The following is a 25,437-nucleotide window of genomic DNA, read 5'->3' on the forward strand; positions in this document are numbered from 1 at the left end:
CATTTCATAAACAACTTCTCGGCCTAAATACCGCTTCAGCTGCTGAGCTGAAATGACAGTGCTAACTTTACTGTATGAAAATTCCTTGTATTAGATGTGTGAATGTGTATCCTCCTGTGTGTGCAGAAGGTCTAAAAAAGCTGTACTTTGAGCATACCTAGTTCAGCTAAGAAAACTAAAATATGCTAATTTTGTTATGTTTTCTTTCAGGGAAGAATTCATATCAGCTCTGAGCAGAATTTGCAGTATGGTTGGCTGGCTTATATGTTGGGAGACAGAGCTACAAAAAAGTTCACTGAATACAGCAAAATCTTTACAGTGGAGGGAAATTTATCTTCTGGGAAGGGCAAGCTTGCACAACAAATAGCAGAAAAACTAGGTACATCTTATTTTCCCTATTTCTGTAATAGTTAATAGAATTTAAGTGTGATTGTCATTCTTGTGTAAAGAAAGTTAGTTTACCAAACCAGCAGTTCTCGAGTAGAAAATTATTAGTTGGGCAATGCCACAGTTAATGAGGAGGGCTTATAGATAAGGGGAGAATAAAATGTTGGTGAAGTTTGAAATGAGGATGGGACGCTTGTCAGATCTGTGGGATACTTGTGTAAGTATGATTTGTTGTAAAATTTCATTCACTCCTAATGACGTCAGTTTGCTCACTGAGCTCCTAGCTCTGGTGAGCACCTTGAGAGTTAGGATTTTCTGCATGGATGTACGCAGAGCATGAAGGTGATTAGAGGATTGGTGGAAAAAAGTTTCTGCTTAGGACAATAGCTCAGCTCTCACTGAGGAGGTGAAAGGTGGCAATACTTCAGATCAGGGTTTGTGTGCCCTCTGTGATGTGATTGACCAAAGGATTTTGTGCTGTTTTCAAGTGTTGTTTAAAGTAAAGCTATATATTTAAATGACCTGAATAGATGTTTACTGTAAATGAACAAAACTTATTATTTTGATTGGTGCTCTGTTGTGGGTTTCTTTTTTTGTCAGGAATGAAATATTTCCCAGAAGCAGACATCCATTACCTAGACAGAATTACAGGAGATGGAACGTTGCTGCATGAGAAATTTAATGGTTTCTGTAACCTAGAGAGATTTTACAATGATCCGAAATGCCCTGATGGACACTCTTATAGACTGCAAGCTTGGCTGTTTGGTAACCGTGTTTTACAGTATGCTGATGCATTGGAGCATCTGCTGACCACAGGTTAGATTTCACAGTAAATAAATTTCATTTCTAAATTAACTTAAGAGTGTAAGTTATGAGTAAGCTGTTCTGAAGTGCTTTGCTAGTATCTGCATTTTTAAATGAAAGGCTGTTATGTTAAGCTTTTTATATTTCCCCCCTTAGTGAGTACAGGTTAACAGTCCATTTAGAAAAATACCCTGCATATTTTGTTAGAACAGTATCTTGTATCACTTCTAGTGAAGGAAATATGTGCTGGTTACCAATTTCATTAGTTTTAATTTGGAAACCCCTGATGATTGTTTTTGAAAAGACACTTTAAACATACCAAGACAGCTCTGAGTTGTACAACCTTTTTAAAACTCTCCCTAGACTTAGTTCCTGATGGTGTCTTTTGTTCAGTTTTTGATTTCATTAAATACTGATTTTGTGGTGGTATTGTTATAATTTGAGTGTCTTCTGGTGCGAAAAGATTTCCTATACCAACTCTGATTTACCTGTTGCTTATGCTTTAATAAGTGTTTTCCAAAAAAGGTGAAAAGATGTGAATGCCAGAAAGTATCAGACACAATGTAAGTGTACTCCTTAAATATAGTAGTACTTAGCTACTGTAGTGATAGGCACAGTAGGAGAATATATGTATGGGTGAGACAGGCATGTTCAGCATACATATCCAATACGTTTGTGTGAGCCAAAAACTTGCTCTTTTGTTTTATTTAAAATTTCTAGAAAAGCATTCAGAAAATTGACCGTAAGAGCAGTACTGTCTTTAATTTTAAATGTTGCTGCCAAAAGTCTCTTTGAGCCTTGCTGACTGGAACTTACTTTCAATTGCAGGACAAGGTGTGGTGATGGAGCGCTCTCCCTACAGCGACTTTGTATTTCTGGATGCGATGTTTAAACAAGGCTATATCCACAAGCGATGTAAGTTACTTGCATGCAGAAGGAAATTATTTTGGCATAATCTCAGCCAGAAGCGTGGTAGCTTATTTTTTAAAAAAGAAACAAAATCTGCTTGGAAGATGGAGTCCTTTAAATATTTGTAGTTGTTCATAAGGTGCTTACCACCTTGCTGTTCCATCCATCAAGCACCAGCCTCAAACCATGAGACTTCCAGTTTTAATTCAAGGCTTTGGTTCTGCTTATATGTTAAAGAACATGTATTCTGTGTATTGCTTACTTGTGTTCTGTCAGCCAGAGACTCCTGTAGTTCCCTGGAAATGGGGGTGAGCATGCTGATGAAGACTAGAGGTCCTTCAGGCAGACCGTGATCTTGCAGCATTAGGTGGGAGGTAAATAATGGGTCGACAGGGTTTGGCCTACTTGCCTTAAATGGCCAGCTCCCTTTTGAATCTTGAAGAACACAAATGTTGCTCTTGTCTTCAAGAACAGCAAGGAGGAGGATCCAGGAAGCTACAGGCCAGTCAGCCTCAGCTTGATCTGAAGGAAGGTGTTGGAGCAAATCCTTGTGGAAGCCATTTTCAAATATATGGAGAATGTGAAGGCGGTGGAGAATAGTTGTGATAATTTTATGAAAAGGAAATCACACTTAAACACCTGACAGCTCCTCATAGAAGGCTAGCTCAGTGGATGAGCAATGGATGTTGTTTATCTTAAGCAAGGCTTTCAGTGCTCTCTCTCATAACCTCCTCATTGAGAAACTGATGAAGTATGGATTAGATGTGTGGGTAGTAGATTGAAAAGTGGCTGAACTGCTGGGCTCAAAGGGTTGTGGTCAGCAGTGCAAAGTCCAGCTAAAGGCCAATAACTAGTGGTGTATCCTAGAGGAGGATACTGGGGCTGAACCAGTGTTAAACTGGGTTAAAAACATGGATGATAGGACGGAGTGCAGCCTCAGCAGCCTTGCAGGTGATGTGAAATTGGGAGGGGAATGGTTGACACACCATATGTTTTTGGTGCTATTCAGAGGAACCTGGACAGGCTGGAGAAATGGTTGGATGGTAACCTCATGAAGTTCAACAACAGGGAAGGCAAAGTCCTGCACCTGGGAAGGAATAACTGCAGGCATTCCTATATGCTGGGAGACAACTGTCTAGAAAGTTTTGCAGAGGAGGACTTGGGGGTCCTGATGGATGCCAAGTTGAATGGGCACACAAGCAATGTGCCCTTATGGCAAAGGATGCCACCAGCATCCTGGGTGCTGCATGAAGAAGTGTTGTCAGCAGGTAAGGGAGGTGATCACCAAATCTGGAGTATTGTGCCCGGTTCTGGGCTACCAGTTGAAGAAAGACAGGAACTTACTGGAGCGAGTCTAGCAAAAGGCCATGAAGGTCACTAGAACTAAGGCATCCAGTGTATGAGGAGAGGCTGAGAAAGCTGGGATTTTTTTGGCCTGGAGAAGAGAAGGCTTAGGGGGATGTGTATAAATACCTGATGGTATTTATGTGTGTAAATACTTGATGGGGAGGAGTATTGGATAGAACCAGTCTTTTCTCAGTGGCACCTAGTGAGAGGACAAGAGGCAAAGGGCACCAACTGAAATACAACAAGTTCCATTTATAAGAACAAAAGACTTTCTACTGTGAAGGTAGTCAAACCCTGGAGCAGATTGCCTGGGGAGGCTGTGGGATCTCTATCCTGGAGATACTCAGAACACTGTGGGACACAGTCCTGAGCCACCTGCTCTAGCTGACCCTGCTCTCAGCAGAGGGGTTGAACCAGATGATCTATGCATGTTCCTTCCAACCCGAGTGATTCTGTGGTTTGGGGTTATGGGTGCTGAGCTGAGCAGCGCAGTGTCACTGTGGTGGCGCCTTGTGGGCAGATGTGTGGGGTCTCCATCCCTTGGCTAGGAATGGAGCAGTTGTGTGATGTACATAGGAGACCAGCCACAGCCAAAAGATGCAAACTTACAGCTGAACAAAAGTTTGAAAGTCTGTAGAAAGTAACCATAAAGCCCGGTCATCAGCTGACCCCTTAGTTAATTGCTACTGAAATTCTTGTTTCTGCCTGTTCTTAGCAAATCTGGCATTTTGGCTACTCCTGAGGTGAAGATAATTGTTTCCCTGACTGCCTCGTGTTTCTGCTGTCTTGTTTGATTTGGCTTAGATTTAGGAGGTGTCTATTTGGTTTTTAACACCTGCTGTAAGTTGCAACTTCTTGCTGAATGAGTTTGAGAGCTGGTTATAACGAACTGTGTCTTACTGCTGTGTTGGTGAGGCAAACAAAGCCCAGCAACCCACAATTTATATTTAATATAAAATTCCAACAAGTAATGGGTTGTACTGAAATCCTTAAGCAGCAAACATCTTGATTAGAGGTACTGCTCACTGCTGCTTACTGTGGTGCCAAGCACGGTGGGCTTTACATTTTTCACAGACTGTTTGAATTTGAAAGCTCAAATTCAAGCTTTCTAGCTAAGCTGGTGAGCCTTACTGAGGACAGCTTGCACTTGAGCTAGGTTTAATGGAGCCTGCACTCTTCATGCCACTTAAATTTGAATAGATGCTTCCCCTGGACCTGCGTGGCTTCCTAATCACCAACTATTACCCCAAAAATGCTTTAGGTTATTGATGTGGTAGAAGAACCCAGTTGCACAGACCTGACCAACTCCTCTCAGATACATTTTGGGAAGGTGAGGTCCTCTTCCTGTCCTCCAAAGTGGAGTCTGGTGGTTGTGTTTTTGGAGAGAAGATCGGCTGTTTACTTGCATATAGCACAGAGCTATTGAGTAACAGTAGTGCAGAATACGCCTCCAATACAGGTGAAGAGGGACACTGCTAGGTTGGTGACCTCTTAAAAAATGTTTGCTTTACCTCAGCATGATTGTGTATGCATTGGAGAACAACGCAAATGCCTGCCTGATCCTTGGGTTTCCCCCCGTGGTGGGAAACAGAGCACTTCTTGCAAAGTCTTCTTGAAGCATATGACTTTTTTCCATTACCACCTTTGCCACGCTATCATCTTTGTGATAGGACGGGGCCATTTATTTTGTGTATGAGGCTGTGGCAGAAGGCAGCCCCAGCCAGTGGTCACCTCAGATGACCTGAGTGCTGCAGTCTCTCCCTGATGTTTTGAGACTGTCTCTAAACAATGGAGGAAAAACCTAGGTTTCTCTAAACTCAAGTCAGAAATAAATCCCCTCTTTGGTATAACTGATGTTAGATTCTTCTGTCTCAGTGCATGTAGCTTCTTAGTTTAATTGTGTTTTACTTTCTGTTCCTGGAAGATTGCTTATTCTAAAACTTCCTGAATCCCATTTGAGGAAAAGCCTACCCTAAACTTGCTGTATCAGCCAAGAAGAGGAGACTACAAATACAAAGGTGGGGGATGTGATTTACTTGCAAATAGAATGTGTTTAGCAAATGTAGGAAAAAACATTCAAGAAGTGACTGCAGATTCATTACCCTGACAGGTTATAACTTTAATGCTGTTCCTATTGCACTTGTCCTCATTTGCAACGTGTGTATGTGTTCAGCTGGGCTGCCTTTAGCTCCAGTGTGTTTGGTTTTGTTTTTTATACAGGTCTTGATCACTACAAGGAGATCAAAGAGATCAGCATTTGTGAATTCCTGCCACCTCACTTGGTCATTTATATAGATGTACCCGTCCCAGAGGTACAGAAGAGGATTCAAGAGAAAGGCGAGGTAATTTTATCTCTTGCCACTATCACTGTTGTATGTCTGTTGTAATTGCACCCTTATGTGCGAGTCCTGTGGGGTTTGCTGCAGAATTCTGCTTCTGGAAAGCTTCTTGTCCTCTTAGGTGTAAGAACTGTGTGTTGGTGATGACTGTGTGGTCATATTCTGGTATGCTTTAAAAAAAAAAAGAGGCAAAAATCAACTTTTTTGACTGTATCAATATGCTGCAATTTCTGTAATGAGAAGCTCTAAAAATCATCTGCCCTTAAACAGCCTTTGTAGCTGCTGTTTCGGGAGTCGTGTCCAGGTAATATGCTTCTTGCAGCATGCTCTAAGATTATCTGTGCTTCCTGAGTGCCAGAAGCCCTAGCTGGCTGTCCGCTTCTCCAGCTTCCCCAGCTGACTGCTGTTTCAGACCTGTGTTGATGTTAATATGTGGGTCACTCATGATCAACTAGTTCAGTTAACTTTCTGAAATTAAGAAAATTACTGTTTGGCACTTTTGTGTTAACACAGTGAAATCACCAATTTTAAACTTAAAACTAATTTTGTATAGGTATTCCATGAGATATAAAATCCAGGGTGCTTTCTGGCTAATGTAATATAAAGTTGATAAGAAATAAAGTTGCTTCTTGTCACTAGTGCAACTTTAATCTAGTCTGAGGTCATGATGTGTGTCTCAACTATTGTTGATCTTTGACAGTTGTGGGACATTCTCACTTTTGGTCTCAAAACCCTTTGAGGGTGGTATAGTTTCTCTCCAAGATGTCTCTTTTTAAGTCATGGTATTGGATGGAGACTACTGTTAAAAAGAAAATTAACTTAGTTCTGTAGCATTGTCTTCAAATTACCTCTTGTTATATCAGCGTATTGGATTACTGGGTTATTGAAATAGTCTTGGATCATAAAAGTTGTAGGGTACTTCTGTATAATGACTAAACTAATCTAATCTAAAGGTTTTTGGTTTGAGTTTTCTCTTCCCCCTTCTGTAATATTTGGATGTGTGCTTGTAACTGTTCTCAGATGTGTTATGAGGATTAAATGATGTTTACCTTGTACCTTGTTCAAAGGCTAAGGGAAATTGTAGTCAAGTGAAGTATTTAACTGTGGAAAGCCTAATAGATTCAAAGAAAACTTTGATTTATTACTAAAAAATTGTCAGGTCTCCTTAAATGCTTGGCAATGCCTGCTTCTCTTGAAGCGTGTGTGTATGTTAGTGTGCTAGGGTGAGCTAGTAGCATTTCGTTTTGCAGTTTCCTGCTCATTTAAGAGGGAGGCTGATGATTGCTGAAGGGAAGTGACTTCAAAGCTGTAAATGGAAGGCTGCCCTTGCTGCTTCACGATCTGCGTGGCTTGAGTTGCTTAGTTTGCTGGTCAAATGACTCTCCCCTTCTGCCCTCCAGCAGTTTAGGCCATGACTGAATGTGCCTCTGCGCTTTAATGAACAAGATACTTTTGTATAGGAAAACCATAGCTTTTTTGTTTTAGCAACTTCAGTGACGGAATTAGAAGCTTCTTAATGTATCGTGGGAACCTGTGAATTCTTTGCCCTTGTGAGCATAAAGGTCGGTGGCATTTTTGAGACCTTCTGGCAGAAATTGCTGGTGTAACTTCCTTGGGGCAGTGGCGCTGCTGAACACTAGTGCTTGTTTGGGGATGGTATTTTTGAGAATTCCGCCTTCTTGGCGGATGGAGTGTTTCACTGGTATGCAGCGTGCTGCTGCTGGAAAAAGAAAAGCCCTCCAGTGGGCCCAACAAGCAGAGACACAGATCCTTCCAATGTAATGGGCATCTTGTATGAGCATTTCAAGCAGGAAATGTAATTAAATGTAATTTATAATGTAATGCCAGAAATTCCTGGCATTTTGCAAATGTGGCATTAAAGTACACCATGTGGAACATGAACTGTTTAACAGCAGGTATGATAGCCATGAAATTTCAAAGAAAGATTTTGGAGTGGATGGTTGCCCATGCACTTGTCTGAAACTGTGGAAACGGATACATGTTGGCCCTCTCATTGAAAAGGCAGACTCAGACAGTCTTCTGTTTTCTGGATGATTATACATAACTTCCTTGAAATGTGCAGGTAGCTAGGATTGATCAGTCCTTGGAAAGCTAATCTTTTTGAGGCTGTTGATGTATGGTTCTCTTAGTTTATGCGAACTCAGGGAAAATGAGGGGATTCCTGTAACAAACTGAAATAAATTGGAAGAAAGTTTTTTGCTTTTACATTCTTCTGTTTAACCTGCCTTTCCCTTTCTTTCTAGATTCGCTGGCATATCAGAAGAATCTTACTCGTATGGCTAATCGTTAAAACCATGGACATAATAGTACAGGGCAAAGCAGTGACTAATGCAGACTGACTTGTTCCTTAGGGTACTCTAGATATTTAATGCTGTGTAAGAAATTCTAAACACTCCAAATGTCTTAATTCTTGAAACTTTCATTAATGTGTACGTGGTTCACTTGGATGTTTGACTGCTAATACAAGAGTGAGCTCTTGGCAGATGGTGTAGCAGCACCTTCCGCTTAGGCTGGAATCTGTGCTGGTGGGAGAAGAAAGAAAACTCATTTCACAACACTGTTTTCTGTTTGTTTTTAGCCATATGAGAAAAAAGTGTCTCCTTTGTATCTCCAGAACATTGAGGATGCTTACAAGAAAACCTTCTTACCAGAGATCAGGTTAGCAAACCAAAATGTTTTCTGTTAAGTCTAAGTAAAAATGTGTGAAAATCCTAAATCTCTGTCAATATAAGCAAATAAAATCATGTCATGTGAGAAATCCTCCTTGTGCTACATGGTACAAGATTATGTCCTAATGGTGGGGTATTGCATCCATGGCATAACAACTATGTATACTTGTGTGTAGTTACCTCTGGCATCTGAGAAGCCTGATGCCAGTGTAAGAATATTGGAAGATTGAAAATGAAGTCTTTTTAGGTGTGAGTTTTATAAAGCAATGTTTTTTGACTCTTAAGAGATTCAGAGTGGGTGAAGTGTTGTACAATAGTAAATTCATTTGATTTCATTAATTGACCTATCTAATATGTTGCAAAGCTAATGAGCCCTGATCTGCAGTATGTTTTTTCATCCTGCTGTCTTGGGGCATTGCAGCTTTGCTGTCATGAAGTCAGATACAGGGAAGCATTAACTTTTTTATAATTAAAAGAGTACTTCAGGAGCAAAGCCAGGAATCTGGTCTCTTCGCTCTGCAAAAACAAGTTCTGTCTCCCTTTCTGACAGTATTTTGTATGTGGTTGGCGTCAACACCTTTCCTTCTCTTTCTGTTAGCTTGCAACGGTGATTGGAGTGCTTTCTTGGAGTGATGTCCAAAATGCCATAGCTGTAGCTGTGTGTTTGTATTTGTGTGACCTGAGGAGAGTGTGATGCAATATAAGCTTTTCTCAAACCTTTTTGGAGAGTTTGGAATTTCTCTCTCTTAAAAACTTCTTTCAGTTGTCATAGCTTTGGCTAGTTTCTTGATAGTGGTATGGAGGAAGAGGAGAAAGGCTTTCAGGTAAGGGACTGTTGCCTTTTCTAATTCTGTTTCTCCACCTCATGAGGCATACACTTGATAGTCTTCCACATTTGAAAAGGATTTGATGGACTTGGTGCTGGTAAATAAAGACTGCACTGCTACCTGCTCTGAGAGACTAAAGGTGCTCTTCTCTGGGCCCCCCGGCTTTCTCTAGCTGGGAGGCAAGAACGTGTGCACTGTAAACTGGAGATGAGACTATTACAGTTTGCTAGCTATCCCAATTCTTATAGGAGAGCTCTATCAAAAATCAAATTGTCCTAAAAATCTAAAAGCATGTGAACATAAGCAGTCTTGGTCCCTCATAAACAAATAGCTTTCTGGAAGGGAAACTTAAAGGTCACAGAGCCAGGCCTACTTTACATCAAACCGATCTGTAATCGTGCAAGGTTCGGTGTGTGCATGAAGCTGATTGAGTTACATTTAAATCAAAATAGATCTTCGGGTATATTGTGTCCTGCTTGTTTCCCCTTGCTTTCTTGCTCCATTTCCCAGGGTAAATCAGTGTAATTGCGCTGTCAGCAATTGAACTGAATAACTTCATATCGAGCTTCTCGTTCATAGAGGGCAGAAGTTGTTGGTGCGATGTGTGGTCAGCTGCCTCCCAGTGTGTCCCCCACAGGTTAGCAGCCAGCACATGGCTCTCAGAAGGAAACTGGGGCTAAGGGTGGAGAGGGAGGGTGGAAAGCCTTGGGGCTGACATTCCCCTGAGGGCAGAACTGTCTTGAATTTACTGGTGAGGAGAAAAATGCTGCTTGTTCTTTGGATCAATTCGAGCCCCAGAAATATACTGTGGTGTTTAGTGAGGCTAAATCCTAGACTAGCTGGTCCTGCTGTGATTTCAACTCTTTCCCCTTTGTCTGTACATGGTCAGTACGCTTGTTAAGCAAACACCCTCCGGTTGGCATCCTCATCAGTGGATGGGCTTACAATAGCTTGTCAGATCAATCTTTGCGCTCAGGTCTGAAGAAGGAGGTCTCTGTCCCCTTGATGTGGGGGAGTTGTGAATGTGTGAAGCTTCAGCTTTGTGCATCTCTGAACCTCATTGATGGCTTGTATATTGGATAAATATACAGAAGCTTCAACTGTCTTTAACTGTTTGCTGGCTTGCAGAGTGATGCAGTGAACTATATTCATGCCTGGCTGTTAGTCTCTGGGCAGACTAAGAAGTATTTGATTCCCTAACTCTTGAAGATGACTGAAATCTGGTTCAGGCAGGCTAAAAAGAGTTGTTATAGACTGTTGAACAAACTCCTGCATACTTTCCATGTTCAAGCTTATGTTTGCTTGTTCTCTTGCTTCTCTTGAAATGCAGCAGGAAAATAGTCTAGTTTATTACTTGGCAAAATTCCTGTTATCTTGTTCCATTTAATTGGAGCAACTTGATGCTGCTTGAAGTAGTGTGTTTTACAGTGAATATTTGGCTATCTTAAAATTGGTGCTTCCTTTCTAGTCTGACATGCCTATGAATGTCTTTTAATGTTTCTTTTGATAGTGATTTGTGAGCCCGGTGCTGTGGCAGGTACTACCTCGTGACTTTGAACAGACAGCTTTTGGGTTTTGGTTGATTTTTTTCTTTTCCTGGACCAAAGCCCTAAGATTGCTAATGTTCTTTTTCATATCCAATACTGCTTCCACTGAGCAGCTGTTTTCTCTTAATGAAAGCCTCAATCTGCAGAATATCAAGTGATTTGATGTGCATTGTTAATGCAATTGCCAGTATAAGACTCTGGTGAAGTCTGACCTCTCCCTTTGATTACAGACAGTTGATATTGAAGATGTGAGTATGCATGCTACACTGTCACAGCAGCTCCCTTTGAAAGGAGGCCATTTATTTTCTTTCTGTGACTGGAGTTGTGTGAGGCTTCATGCTTTTTTCTCAAGTTGAGAATAAACTTTTTAAGTAGTTCCCGTACTAGGAGCACCAGTTGAATGGCTGACTTTAAGAGCTTGGGGGTTTGTAGGAATAAAAGGCATTTTGTAAATGAACTTTTTTACCAGAGCTGTTTTGACTGACCAGTGTTAGTGCAGACCAGGAACTAGTTTGGACTGCTGCAGTTTTAAGTTATTTTGATACTGGGACTACTTACACCAACAATGTTTAGGTTGCCAGCCTTAATCCTGATTAAACCTGGAAGCGGTTGTGCTAAGTAAAAAGTCTGCGAATTCTTCTACGTGCTCTTCAGCTTTGTGTGGTGTTTGATATACCATGCACATTGGGCTTCCATTCTATTTTCTTTGAAGTTTTTGTTAGCTAAGGGAAAGGTCTTCCAGGGCAGCTGGAGCAGGTTTGGGAACAACTGTTACTGAGGGCGGCTGTGCATACGTAATAGTGAAACATGTTCATATAGGAGCTCCTATTGTGGAACTGCTCTGCAAGTGACTTTTCCATGAAGGCTGCTGTATGAATAGGAAAACAATCTTGTAACCAAGAAGCTATTACCCATTTTAAATATTTTTCTACTTACAGATCCTGCTGCCTGCATTGTATTGGTTCAGTTAGCTTAGTCTTAGTAAATAATGATGAATGTATTCTTCTCTTAAAAATTACCTGCAGGTATTAATGTACTTGTTATAAAATCGAGGGTCTGTGAAAGTTTTGGGTTAGGCTGGGTGAAAATTTCACTTGGCTTCAAATAAATTGGGCAGTTGTAGTTGGGGAAGTATCCACATTAGTGAAATGGAAACAAATTCATAGGTGGGATTACTTTTTTTTTTAACTGAAACTATGTAGATACCACAGGCCGTTTGCCCCTTAAAAACAATTTTCCACGAAGAAAGAAGCAACTCGTAGGCCTAATAGGAATTCTATTGCAAGAACTCTGTAAGCATTGTAAAAAAACTGTAATGACTCTGGTTCTGGTGTTTGTACCTTTTAACTTCATTTCCGCTTCATTTTGGAGCGGGGGGGGAGAGGATGGGTAGAGCAGTTTTATCAGGGGAATTCATTTTTTTTTCTCTTTGCAGTGAGACCAGTGAAGTACTGCAGTACACAGCAACTGAGGCAGAGGATGTGGAGAAGGTAAGAGTTTAAATTTCCAAGACTGAAATGTAAAGAGAACATGTTGTCCTAGATAACAAACTTAGTTAACTACTTAATGCATTTAGTGTTTGTTGCTATGGCAAAGATCTGGGCTGGGTCTGTACCAGAATATTTCGATGAGTGAGTGTTGTTTTGTCAGGGTGGAAATCCCATGCCCCCATCCCTCTTGCTGAGATACCTGGCTATCTGAGCAAGCAAAGACCCCTATAGACCACATGATTATCACTAATAATTTTTTTAGTGTCTTTTGTCTGATGTAACTTATGGTGGGTGTTTCCAAATTTGGTTTGTTTTTCCAAGAAAATCCTGTGAGGGAGGTGGAAACAGCATTTTCTGAGTCTGCTGGGCTGTGCAGTGTTTGGCTGTTCAATAGCATCCCTGTTTGAAGTGGCTGGTGGGATGGGCAAGGCTCTGCATAGCTCAGTTTGGGAACTAATGGCATTAACCAAGAGGTAAGTCACCTCCAGCATTCAGCTGAGACTTTGTCTACCAGTATAAGGTCTGTCTCTGTTGGCTTTTGCTGTTGTGCAGCTTCCTATGATCCAGGTTGGTGTACAGGTTCCTGTGTGATAAAATAGCTGTTGTTTTCTAAAAGCTAGTTATTATTTGGTTATAGCAAACAGCTGGATAACCAGGACTGTTATAAGCATTGTAACCCTGGATTATTCAAGGGTATTGGCTAGCATGTAGTATCTAAACTGCAGTTTCTCCTCCAAATGGTTTTGCCAGACATGTTGGCCCTGGACCAAGCCAGATAAATTGCCTTCTCATTGCTAGAAATAAATAATCTCTTATTATGTGACAGGATTAACATGAGATCACTGCTTCCTCCTACTCCACTGTTATTTTTTGGAGTAGGTGTAATACTTGCTTTATTTGCTTTATTTGAGCAAACATTCTTGCTCATGGAGGGTTACTAGTGGGATAACAGAAGCCTTTTGCTTCCCCTGTGTTAACTTTCCTCTGTAGCTGCTGTCCCCTGCTGAGAAGAGCAACAAGCTTTTTGTAATTCTGGACAGGTTTGTAGTGGGCCCATTTCAGTTCTAGAGATGAAAGTTACATGGTGAATCCCTCAAAGCTCACTTGAATTCTGTAGTAGCAATAAGGATCCCAGCTGCACTAAAAATATCTTTTCAGATATGTCTTGCTGATTCTAGTATTTTCATCCTGTGTTTCTTGTTTGAAAGCTCTGATAATCCTTCTACAGTTCACTTAATGCCCTCCCTTACTCTGTTAGAGGGGAAAAGAAATATGAGGCTGGTTATATTGCTTTTTGCTTTAGGAAATAGGTCCAGACCTTTTGCACAGCAGTATGTGATTAATTCTTTAATCAGCTGGGAGGAGAGAAGTGGCAGGGTGATTACTCTGAGATGGAAAACTTACTAGTTTGGGAAGGGGAGAAGTTTGGGAAAGTGTAACAGGCTTTCCCAAATCAGATGCAAAAGGAAAACAACATCTGTTTCAGTATACCAGCACCTGTCCACCCACCTGCACTACATATGACATTCAGCAGGTAGCAGGCCATCTTACTGCAGAGGTTTGTGTGTAGTTTTATGGGAGCACTTCCATCTTGCCATGGGATGTGTCTTAGATCCTTTCCTAACTAAGCCTCCAAGCCAGTGCTTAACTAAAGATCTGTAAGCCCATCCTTGGCATTCATAGCAAGTGAGGTTTCTGACTGCTTACTGCCTTTGTGGAGTTCTTTTTTAAAAAAAAAAAAAAAGCATGTTTGAACACTTCTAAGTGTTGCAGGAGGCAGCCTATTACTGCTGTGCTCACTTGCTGATGGACTGGGTTTGACTGGGATCAAGTTAATTTTCTTTGCGAGAGCCCCTATGGTGCTGTGCTTTAGATCTGACCAAAACACTGTTGATAATGCACCTGTATTTTAGCTATTGCTGAGCAGTGCTTGCACAGCACCAAGGCCATCTCTATTTGTCATTCTGCCCCCTGCAATTAGGCTGGGGGTGTGCAACAGGTTTGGGAGGGGACACAGCCAGGACACCTGACCTGGACTGAGCAAAGGGATATTCCACACCATGTAATGTCATGGTCAGCCATAAAGCTGGGGGGGAGTTTTTTCCAAACTAGCTGTTGCTCAGAGCAATCCTGGAAGCAAGGTGCTAGAACATCTCCTGGATCTTAAGTCTTGTTCCTGCTGGTGGGAGTTGGTGATAAATCTGTTTCAGTTGAAGACTGCAGTAAAGTGTTTTCTCTTAAGCCTGACTTTGTTTGGAGGAACAAAGTGTGGATTTTAGTTGGCCTTGTGCGTTACAGTAGCTTGTACCTAATATCCCGTGTTCCCATGCAAAAGCTTTGTGTGAAGCAGGAAATATTGGTAAGGGCTTTCCTTGTCCTAAAATTTTAAGCCCCATTAGCTTCATTGCTCTATGTTTCTATGCTTTTTAGTTCCTTCCCTTTATGAGTAAATGGTGGTGTGCTACGTTTTGGGTCGTGCCCTGTTGCAGGATGACTTCTGGATGCTCATGCACTTGATTATAAAAGCTATAATTATTAACCAGTAGATTTAGTGAGGCAGTTTGAGTTTATACCCAGAAAAAGGGCTGGTAGCTTCAGTATGGCAGCAGATAAATAGAAGTTCACTGTGAAAACACTTCAGGGAGCCAACCGCTTGCAAACAGCTGGTTTTGGAGTACTGCAAAAAGAAATTTCTGAAAATGAGGTGCTTTTAGAAACTTAAAAAAAAAAACCAAAACAAAACACCAAAAAAACCCACAAAGGCCTTTCCCTTTTTTCTGAGATCAACCTTACTTATGCAGATAGCTACCTGCAACCTTTACCAGCTGACAATTCTGATATGAATCCTTCTGTATCCTTTTCAGGAAGGGAAAAAAATGACTGAAAGGGGTAAACCTTTACATTTGTCTTAGTCCTGAAATTGTTTCCAAGTAGCTCTTGAATGTCTGAGGTTTCAGTCTTGTGAGTACCCCTCTGAAAAATCAAGAGTGCAGCATCATTGTTCTCATGTACACAAGAAAAATTAAGTATGGCTTTAGTGTTAGCAAGGTTGGTGTGCCCCTGCTTTTGTGGTAGATGAATAAGGTGTATAGCAGCTGGTAGGCACTTCTTGTTGAAGTTCACACACCTGCAGCTACAGTGAGGATTTTGCTTTGCAGTGAGAAGCATCCTCTGTGGCAAGAAAGATCAGTGTCCCAGGAATGTTTTCTGCTATGGTTTTTTTTTTTTTGAGGGACAAAAATAGAGAAATGGGAAGAAGCTGAAATAAAAAAACGAGGTCAGGGTGTGGATGAGAATATTGAGCAACTATATTTAATTTTTCAGGGTGTTATAAAAGAAAGGGTAACAAGATTTGAGAACCCTAGTGTTTCAAGAAGGTAGCCATGGATGTTTGGTAGAAGAAATAAGAGAAAGTTGGGGTGGGGGTGTTACTTGCTTGTTTTCTCCCCTTCACTCTCTGTGAGCATGTCTTGAAGAGGTCAGAATAAAGCAGTTTGTTTCCTCCCTAGATTTTTTGTAGTAAAACCCATTGCTACAGATTTTATTTTAATCCTGTAAATCAGGATTTAAAGTCAGTCTAAAGCTCTTATTGCTCAAGTAGAGAGTCTACCAAGCTCAGCAATCTTGTCATCACTGTACATAGGGTCACCAGTATGCACTGATGTAGTTCTTAATTTGGTTGGACAAATCTGGACTAGAGGAAGGATTATTATTTTGAAGTCAAAGTACAAGATAGTATCATATTTTCATTGTTAGATGTTAGCTATAGAGATGGGTACTCTTTCCACTTCAAAGAATAAAGTTTTTTCCCCTTCTGTTCAGATTCAGTTTACCTTTGGAATGAAATAGTTGAAATTTGGAAATAAGGGTTGGCAGGAGGGATTTAATTTTGGCTTTTAGGATGTTTGTTTACACAGGTGTATCCTGTTGATACATAGCAATGTTTAACTGTTAGCTAGCTTCAATCTGCAAATTATTTGCTATGTGATTTGGGAGCTTAATTATTTTGTGACCTTATTGTTTAATGGCTTTTGATTTGCTCATAGCAGACATACACAACTTAGAAATGACATTTGTTTCTGAAGTTTTAAAAAAATCAGTTGGGGTTTCATATTGTAATTAACACTGGTTGTAGTGGCTAAAGGAGTAGTAAGTGCTGCAATGAGCTTCATTAGGGTGTTTCAGACCGCTCTTACATGAGTGTAAAACTGGGAATAAAAAGTGGCTAATGTTTGTTAAAATTTTTTTAAAGCCCTGGATATTAAAAAAGGAGTGGGGGTAAAAAGGAAATAACTTGAAACAATTTTGGTTAAGTTTTTAATTACTCCGTGCTTGTGAATGGTGTTTTGTATTATGTATCAATTTTATTCAGTGTCACCAGCTTGCGTAAACTGGAGAAGATGGTGAAGATGAGAGGCTGCTGACAGACCAGCTTTGTGCCGCATCCTTTGCCAGTGCGAAAGTGAAAGGCTCCAGAGCTAGCCTGCATGAATTTTTCAGTTGAAGGTGCTGTATGTGGGCTGAGCTCCTTCCTGCAAGCTGTGGTCTGAACTCTGTAGGGTTGTAGCCTGCATTGCTCCTTGTGTCCATCTCTTGGTTAAAGAAACAACCTGCGAGGAAGGAGTTTGGGGAAAAGTCGGCTGACAGAGCAACCTGTTGGGTTTTGGTGTCTTTGTCCCCAGAAATTATATGAATTAGAACAGTGTCACCTGCTGCCCACCACCCCCCAGCTCTTCTAGAAGCAGCACTCACCAGATCACTGTGAAACAAGCTTAGAAATTGTAAGCTGTTTGTATTGGCTTAGTTGCAAAGATTATGGAAAGGGGTCTCATTATTGAAAACCACTTTTTCTAAATCCTACCATGCTCTGCAATATATTAAGACCTGACCTCTCCTGGACACTATTACAAGTTGTGCTGTGATCAGGTTTACATCATTCATTTGCTGCTAATTCCCGTGGGGGTGCCAGGGCATTCCTTATAAATTAAGAAGCTGCTCTTCTAGCCTGGTTGGAAGGCTGATACCATTGTTAATGAACTGCTAGGAAAGGTATCTTCTGATACAATAATAAGAGTGTGCAAAACTAATTTGGATACAGATTTCTTTTTCCCTGCAACATATTCTGAGCCCTATTGTTAGCAACTCTATTATTAGTCCTGTCATCAGCCATAGCAGGGAGTTTCCACAGCTTTGCTGTGGAGTAGAGAAGCAATTGCTTTTGCATAGCTAATGGAAAGTATGGTGGAGGTTCAGCTTTTAAATTAAATAATTAAAATAAATAATGGATATTTGAACTAACTTACCATATACCTTTCTTCCTCTTTACATCTTTGAATACTTATCTTGGAGAGTTATGTTACAGCAGTTTGGTAGGAAGAAGCAGTTTCTAAATAGAATTTTGGAAACTCTTGTAAATGTTTGTGGTGCTGTTTTCTGTAGTGTTTTTTGAAGATTGAACCATTTTTTCCATTAACAGGTAGATTTGTCGTTGGCTTTTTTCTTTGTGAAAAGTAGGTTTCCTATGCTCTCAGCTACAGTATCTGGTTTGCCAACTTTGCCTCTTTAAGAGATCAAAAATGATTAAAGAGCATCTAAACTTGCTTGAAGTTCTGAATATGCTTTGGTGATGTCGTGTCAACTGTATTTAAGTCTTTATCAGCAAAATTAGTCTTTAAGAAATATAAATGCCTCAAGGAAAATGATCATGCAGTCATATCTCTAAGCCATTATTTCTTACCATGAAAACATAATACTGGTAATAGAGTGGACCTTTATAGTTGAAACTACTTTGCAATAGCATTTTTTAATTGCCTTTTAAGTGGTAATAGATAGGATTTAGTGTTTGCTGTGATTGCAGGGAATAATTATAGTGGGTTTAATGACCAGTAAATAATAGAAACATTTTTCAGTTATTATTCTATCACTCACTTTATTACTGGCATCTGCTTACTTGTTGTCAATGCATCGACAGTGTGTCATCAGGATTTCAGTCCTGACCTCATAGCTTTAATCCTTCTGGAAAAGGCTTCTGTAAAGTGGTGTTTGGAGCTCTAACAATCCACTCCTTTCCAAGTTGCTTCAAGGTACTATCTCCACCTCATCATGCACCTTAAGTGCATCCTCCTGACACTAGTTTGGGTTTCCTTCAGATCTAGTCAGTTGTGTGATAACCTCAGGCTTGTGTTAAGCAATTACCCAGTGGACCAGCAAAGATCTGTTTTCTGATGGAGCCAGTCTGTAAACGAAGCTCAAACATGGGATTGATAAGTTTGGGGATGCTGGAGGAGTGACTTGCTGAGCTGGTGTTACTTGCTGGAGTGATTCTGGGTGCTGAGCTGTGAGTTTCACCTTTCCTTTCTGCTGGGGGTGCATGTGTGCATGGGTAGGTCTTGATGACTGATCAAATCAGGAGCCTTTGGACTTCTGTTGGTATGGCTACTTCAAAGGTGTTTGAGTTTTCCAGCCTGAAACATGCCTCGGTTTCTGTCATGTGAACAACACATGGCAACACCGAGAGGCAATTGCCACAATTGCTCCTCAACCTGTCTCAGTTAGTATGCCACTAAACTGTTTTGAAAAAAAACCCAGCTTCCTGTGTAGCATGATAGTTTTTGTTTGCAACAAAAGGGGGTTAAATTTAGACTTATTTCCATTTCCTCCTCGTTCTGCCTTAGAGGTGGGGTTTTACCTTCTTTGCTTCCTTTCAGCCCCAACAGCAGGTTGAGGAAGAGTGTCTTGGATCAGGTAAGAATTTCGAAACAAGACACCTCTCAGCTGATGTGTTCCCTGCCATCCTCTGCTCACCAAGGCTGAAAGCATCAGGAACTTTAGAGCTGGCTCCCATGTGTCCGCCCAGTGCTTATGGCAGGGCCACGACCTCCGGAAATATGACTGGGAGACATGTTAGCTCTAAACACTTGCATTGTTAATAGAGCTTTAGCAGTGAAGCCTTTTTGCTGGGTGACTTGTTTAATAATATATTTTGATTATTTTATTGATTTGGGGGGTGTGTTTATTGATTTTTTGGATGTTCTGATCAGACCACCTCTTAGTGTGATTTTTATCTTCCGATTCCAGGTAATCGAAGACATTGAGTACCTGAAGTTTGACAAGGGGCCATGGCTGGAGCAGGATGATGTTTCTTTCCATCATTTGAGACTTTAGTAAGTATGATGTCTTCCAGAAACTGAACATTACTTAGCATCAGATCTTGGGGGAAAATGGTTAAAGCCTTGAGTTTTTAAAGGTATGTTTATATTTGCACTCTGACAGGCTTTTGTAATATTGGTGCTTGACACTGTAATGCAGCGTGGCGTTTTGCTGCTGCTAATAATTGATTAGACGAGAGACTTCAGATGAATAGATTCCATGCCATTCATGAAGTGCAAGAACTCTCCAGGCATTTCCTAAGTGCTGTACCCTGTGGCTCTTACTGTTGGGAGTGTGTTTTTGTGAGCACTTCTGTTCCTGGGTGATCACAAAAACCATTTCACTTTAAAACAGAGCATTTATGCAGTTGGCACGGTGGTTTCTTTGCTACCTTGGCAGCATGACATCCTTCAACAAAGCTTGTTGATGGAGCAACCTTGTAGCAAGTTTTATATGTGGTGCTGTTTAGACTGGCTGTGTCTAGATCATTTTTTCTATAATTAGACTAATTTCTTATGCTGTCTGCTTTTACGTATCTTACCAGCAGTCAAGAAGCTGGCCGAAAGAGTATGGTGGGGAAGGAATTAAGCAAACGTGGGTGACTGCTCAATAAGTAATTTTTTCCTCCTTTCCCCTGACTCCCAGTAAATAATCCTAAATAAAAGCTTTAATTCTAATTCACAGAATGAAGTATTGCAGTTCTGTTGTTCATTCTCCATAATAAGAAGGGGGATTGTGAAGTACAGCACTTTAACAAAACAAACAGCAAAAAACCACTCTTAAAGATCCTTATCTCTCTAGTTGGATGAGAAGAGATCAAACTCAGATAGTGGAAAGTGTCTTGCTGGAATAGAATCAGATTTGATTATTATAATTCTTTGCAAGTACTCCATGATTATCTGTCCTCCAATTCAGCTGTGGAGTGCTACTGGTGGGGGTGCATGTGTCCCCAGAGCGATGCTGAAAACAGAGGTGGCCCTCCAAACTCTAAAATATGTTGAATCAAACCATCGACGTGTATGTAAAGTGAGATCAGACCTACACTTTTATCCATGTGTTACAGATGAAGCATCAGGAGTGCCACTCTGAAGTCATGTTGATGAACAAAATGTTCTCTGGATAACCCTGTGTAAAGAATATATCTGCACTCATAAGACTATTAATAGATATAATCTTGCACTGAAGTGAGACAGGCTTCCCGTCTTTAGACTGAAGATGGAACTTCATCTTTAGACTGAATGTGCAGGTAGCAAGTGCAGTATAGTTATTACACTTTTAAAACAAAACTTAAGAGTTATATTAATTTCATATTTATTTCTGGTTATCTCACAGGTTAATAGAAACACAGGGATTTTTTTAAATTCAGTATCTGCCTCTGAATTTCAGTCTTTGACAGACATTGGAGTAGTAAGTTAAACTTTTTTGCGGGCTTCTGATATTCTTTGCCTTTTACTTTTTTGTGGTGTTACCTCAAATGCCTCCTAAAATTAGAGGTGTGTTCCTTTTCTATGGTCCTTCTGTCAAGTGGTGAAGATAGACACCACCCAATAGTGCTCTTCTGCAATCTAAGAGAAACAAGTCATGATTTGGATGCCCTTTAAGTATCTAAGAAGAGGTTTCTTTGTGTAGTAATTAAAGGATAGCATCTGGTGACTTAGACCCTGCAAACCTATCAAAATCAGATTTCCTTTGAAAGAGAGAATACAGTTAAGTTGCTTGTTTTCCTATAGCTTCACACTAGCACAGGTATTAAGAAAGGATTATTAATTGCAGAGTGTAGGAGGGAGTTAAAGGAAAGCATACAATTAAAGAGCAGTGTATTAAGATATTGTATGAAAATTCTACTTCGCAGCTGTAGAAAGGAATAAATTGCATTGTTAAGGACTCAATTTTTCATTGAACCATGGGGGAGGGTGAGAGGGTCTCCTGTATAAGGCTCTTGTCATTGTAGATAACACAATTATTTCTTCTGTTGGCAGTGTGTGGCTGTTAAGATCTTACAATGCAACAAACTGCTAATTTAAGTGTTCATATGATTTGAGTTTTGCTGTTTCCCCTTACCTTCAGAATAGCATTGTCAAGATAATGGTTGTATTCAGGCAGATGATGAATGTGCTCGGTGTTTGCTTTGAGCCTTCATTTGATGCTGGGGTACTAGGGCATTGATCAACTGTGTAACAACAGATCCTGTGCCAATTTTGTGCTTGTGCCTTGCTCAGCTGAGTGAGGAAATCATGGGCAATATGTTGGGCAGCCTGGGAAGAGTACCTTTGTAATGTTTTATAAAAGTGTGTAGGTTTGGACATAATCTTTTTTCATGTTAACTCCAGAAGTGCTGGACAAACATGAGTCTCCCATCACAGCTTGCACAAACTTCACCCATGAAAACATGTCAGGCCCAGTGCCAGACAGGGAACAGATGCGTAAGGACCGAACAAATACTGCAAGGAGTTTGCTGCGTGTCATCAGTGTTGGAATTGCATCCTGGAGCATCAAATGGCAATTTCAGGTGGTAGTTCATGAACGTTAAAGCCGACGCTTTCCTCACTTTTTCTAATGCCCAAGTAGAAGAGAACTTGTGGTACCCAGCCTTCTGCAGATTTGCAGGTGTCCCATGCCTATGTTAATGTTTTCTTTTGGAAAGAGTATTTAGCACATTCCTGATGGGCTGCCTGTTCCATATGCTGGCACATGCTGCCCTCTCGTGGGTGTTTCTGGAAGGCTGCAGCAGGTATTTGTCTGTTTTTCCATCTGCAATTTCTTACTTTGCTGACCTCCCAGCATTTTGCACAGCCCACTTGTTCTGACTTGGGCTATTTCAGATCTGATGCTGCCTGGGAGTCAGAGGGGCAGCGCAGCGGGAGGCAGGGCATTGCAGTCATAATCCTGCTCCAGTGGTGGCTTGGCTGTTGGCAGTTTCACCTCTTTCACCTTCAGCTTGTACCAGCATGTCTGGGGGACGGGGATCGATAGGCAGGGGTGAGGATAACTTTTTCATTGCATGTATATAGGGTCTAATGCACAGAAACCCCAGCAGAGCCTCTGGCTACTCTGGTAATGCAAATAAGCTAGCTAATCAAAACAGTGAGCCGCACCCATATAAAATCAGTTGCATAGTGATACCTTTTATCTCCCTGCCTTGCCCTTGAGTACTCTCTCCCTTGCTGTAATAGAGAGTAGTGTGGTTGTGGGACTGAGGCATGTCTTGGTAAAAGGTTAAAAATGTGTATATTTGTCTGTATGTAAGCTAGTGGGATCTCCCAGAGGATGTTCTCCACATCTTTCCTTCCTCTCCAGGTGCTGTGTCCAACAGACACCACTCTGCTGGTTTTTTTGAAATGTCTCGGAGTTCCTCTGTTGCCACTGCACTCTTCGACATGTTTTTATCTGTGCCCTTCCCAGTGAAATCATGTGACTGTCTACCTCCATTGCAAAATAATGTTTTGGAACGAAGAGCCGTAGTTTTGTGTAACATCCCTTGTATTACTTTACCAGTTGTTGTGGGGAGCTTACTGCATTTGACTTGTTTCATCAGACAAGTCCAGGGTTAAATCTGTTACATCCCCACAGCTCCTTCAGAATTTGCTATAGCAGAACATATTTTATATGGGCAAATTTTCGGCTTTTTTAAGTCACCACTAATTTAATTTTAAAAAAAGATAGGTATTGGTGTTTGGTCTTTTCTAAGCCACCACTAATTTCACTTAGAAGAAGATAGGTATTGGCACTTGTTTTATCTTGATGAAAAGAGGATCTCTTTCCATTTGGAAACAATGTAGCCATGAAATAGTTTGCCAGTCTCATCTGTTCAATTTTGTTCATTAATAACTTAAGTGTGCCACAAACCCTGTGTAGTAAATCCTCCAGTATTGTATTTGGTAGAACATCAGACATATTTTGAGGTTGTTACTGAAGGACCTTGTATATGCAGTAACTAGTAATTTCTAAGTTCTCTTAACATTTGTTTACCTTCTTAGAGCTACTGCTAACCCCAGAGCTTAGCTCCTATTTCCTTTCTGTACAATTTGCTCTGGTTAAAGGAAATACTGCAATGAGGAAGCATGGGAGTGAATGAGGGAGAGCGACCCTTCAGCTCTGTTTCACAGTGTAATCGAGCATGCTTAGCGAAGGGAAGAAGTGTCCGTGTTTGAATGTCTTGTCTGATTTCGAGTAGCAGGACTAGAAGTGCTTGCAAGAGCTGTATTGGACTTGTTTTTGAAACATTTTGTCGTGGAGACTCCAAAATCTCATAAACCATTCATTGTAAAACTTCTGGCACTATTAAAAACTGCTTCCTTCGGCACCTTACTTCTCTCTTGCTTCAATTGAAACAGTTCTTTGTAATTTCCTCTTTGCAGTGGCTTTTCATAGATTTGAAGAGCTGTTGTTTCACTTTCTCACCTTCTCTTGGAGACCTGCTCTTCTTGGAAAGCTCTTTTTTCCTTGGCATTCATGAGTGTTTCTGTTCACCAAGGGGGTGGCCATGGTTCACTTTGGGCATGGCATACTTGTTCTGCCTAACCAAATGGTGGAGTCTGAGTCCGTTTGGCAGAAGGAGGTCTGTATGTCATTGCCCTGCCTTTGCTAAGTTCTGGAGAAAATGGGCAAGGAAGAAATGACAGGCAAGGAAGAAATGACAGGCAAGGAAAGACACATGGGGGACACAACCTGCTGCTGTCCTGTGTGCCTGCTGAATGAACGCAGGGGCAGAGGAGGTCAGTATGGTAAGAGTTGGATGCAGGAACTATCTGTCCCACCCAGCTTTATGTGCCTGTGGCATGAATCAGGAGCATTTCTCCTTTCCTCTGCTCTCACAAGCATGGGCAAAATCGTAAGCATATCACATGCTCACTGGCTCACTTGCATGTGTTGTACCCTACCTGGGAGGCATGAAAGCCGACCGCAGCAGGGGTTGAGGAGCCCTGGCCGAGGTAGTAAGGGTGTGAATAGCAGAGGAATAAATACCACCCACTCGCTCAGATTCAAACCTGAACCACAATAACCGGTCGGTGAGAAGCTGGTTTCAAGGTGTGCGAGAAAATAATCTGTTTTCCAGTTGGATCCACCTGATATTTCTCAAGTTACTTTCATGTATAGGCACAGAATTTAACTTGGGATGCTTTTGTGTTGCTGGCTCTAAGCCTCTTAGGTCAGTGAATGCTTTTAGGTAGGAAGTGTGGTTTTCTAATACTGTGTATTGTCACTTTAATTTTTGTGATTATGCCAGCATCAGTTGTTGAGAAATCATGGCTCAGGCTATGCAAACTGGGGGTTTTTTGTTTGCTTGACTAGTTTATTTTTTCCCAAGTAGTCTACTTCCTTTACCCTGCCTTGCACCTTTAGCAAATATGTTCATAAGACTTTCTAATGTTCATTGTGGTAGGCAATCTTTGGACTTTGTTTTATACATAGGTGGGGAAAAAAGTAAGTTACTTGTGTGTAATCAGGTTTCTGCAGGTTCCCTGAAAAATTTGTGCTGTAAGCTGCCTGTAAGGGAAACAGGACTTCTTCCTCTGAAAAGAGGGAGGAATGTGTCAGTCCTGACTCCTCAGTACCTGCTCGTGCATGTGCTGCTGGACATAATGTGTGGAGTGCGTGTGTAATAGGTGCTTTTAGAGAAGCAATGAGCTCTCCATTGCTGTAACATACGTAAGTGTGATTCCTGTGTAGCAATGGGAAGAGCTGTAGCTAGTAGGATTATGGATGGTTGCAACGATGGTGAGCTAAAATCTAATGTTTGTACAGTATTAGAACCATGCAGTCACATGCTCTCAGTCAAGTTTGAAATGTCACATAATCTTATGGGTAGGTAAAGCACACTCTGGGAAGCTATGCTACTGCATGATGAGAGCTGCTTCAAGAAAATACGATTAAGTGCCAGAAAATAATAAATAGTGATACTTTTGTGCAGGGGGAGAGAGAGAGAAAACTAAGGAAACATAAAAGGT

General features: G+C 41.0%; 1 protein-coding gene across 1 annotated transcript in view; it reads left to right on the plus strand.

Annotated features, from left to right (window-relative positions):
* Positions 1-215: 215 nt before the first annotated feature.
* Positions 216-25,437, plus strand: part of NDUFA10 (NADH dehydrogenase (ubiquinone) 1 alpha subcomplex, 10, 42kDa) — a 41,959-nt gene continuing 16,737 nt past the window's right edge. Inside the window, exons 1-7 of the mRNA XM_009320768.1 lie at positions 216-379; positions 988-1,203; positions 2,020-2,106; positions 5,668-5,789; positions 8,386-8,465; positions 12,286-12,340; positions 19,418-19,503. Of these exons, the coding sequence (XP_009319043.1) occupies positions 265-379; positions 988-1,203; positions 2,020-2,106; positions 5,668-5,789; positions 8,386-8,465; positions 12,286-12,340; positions 19,418-19,503 (761 nt within the window). The 5' untranslated portion in view covers positions 216-264. The remainder of the gene's footprint in view (positions 380-987; positions 1,204-2,019; positions 2,107-5,667; positions 5,790-8,385; positions 8,466-12,285; positions 12,341-19,417; positions 19,504-25,437) is intronic.

This window comes from Pygoscelis adeliae, unplaced genomic scaffold (genome assembly GCF_000699105.1).
Source record: "Pygoscelis adeliae isolate BGI_AS28 unplaced genomic scaffold, ASM69910v1 Scaffold63, whole genome shotgun sequence".
In the NCBI taxonomy this organism is placed as follows: domain Eukaryota; kingdom Metazoa; phylum Chordata; class Aves; order Sphenisciformes; family Spheniscidae; genus Pygoscelis; species Pygoscelis adeliae.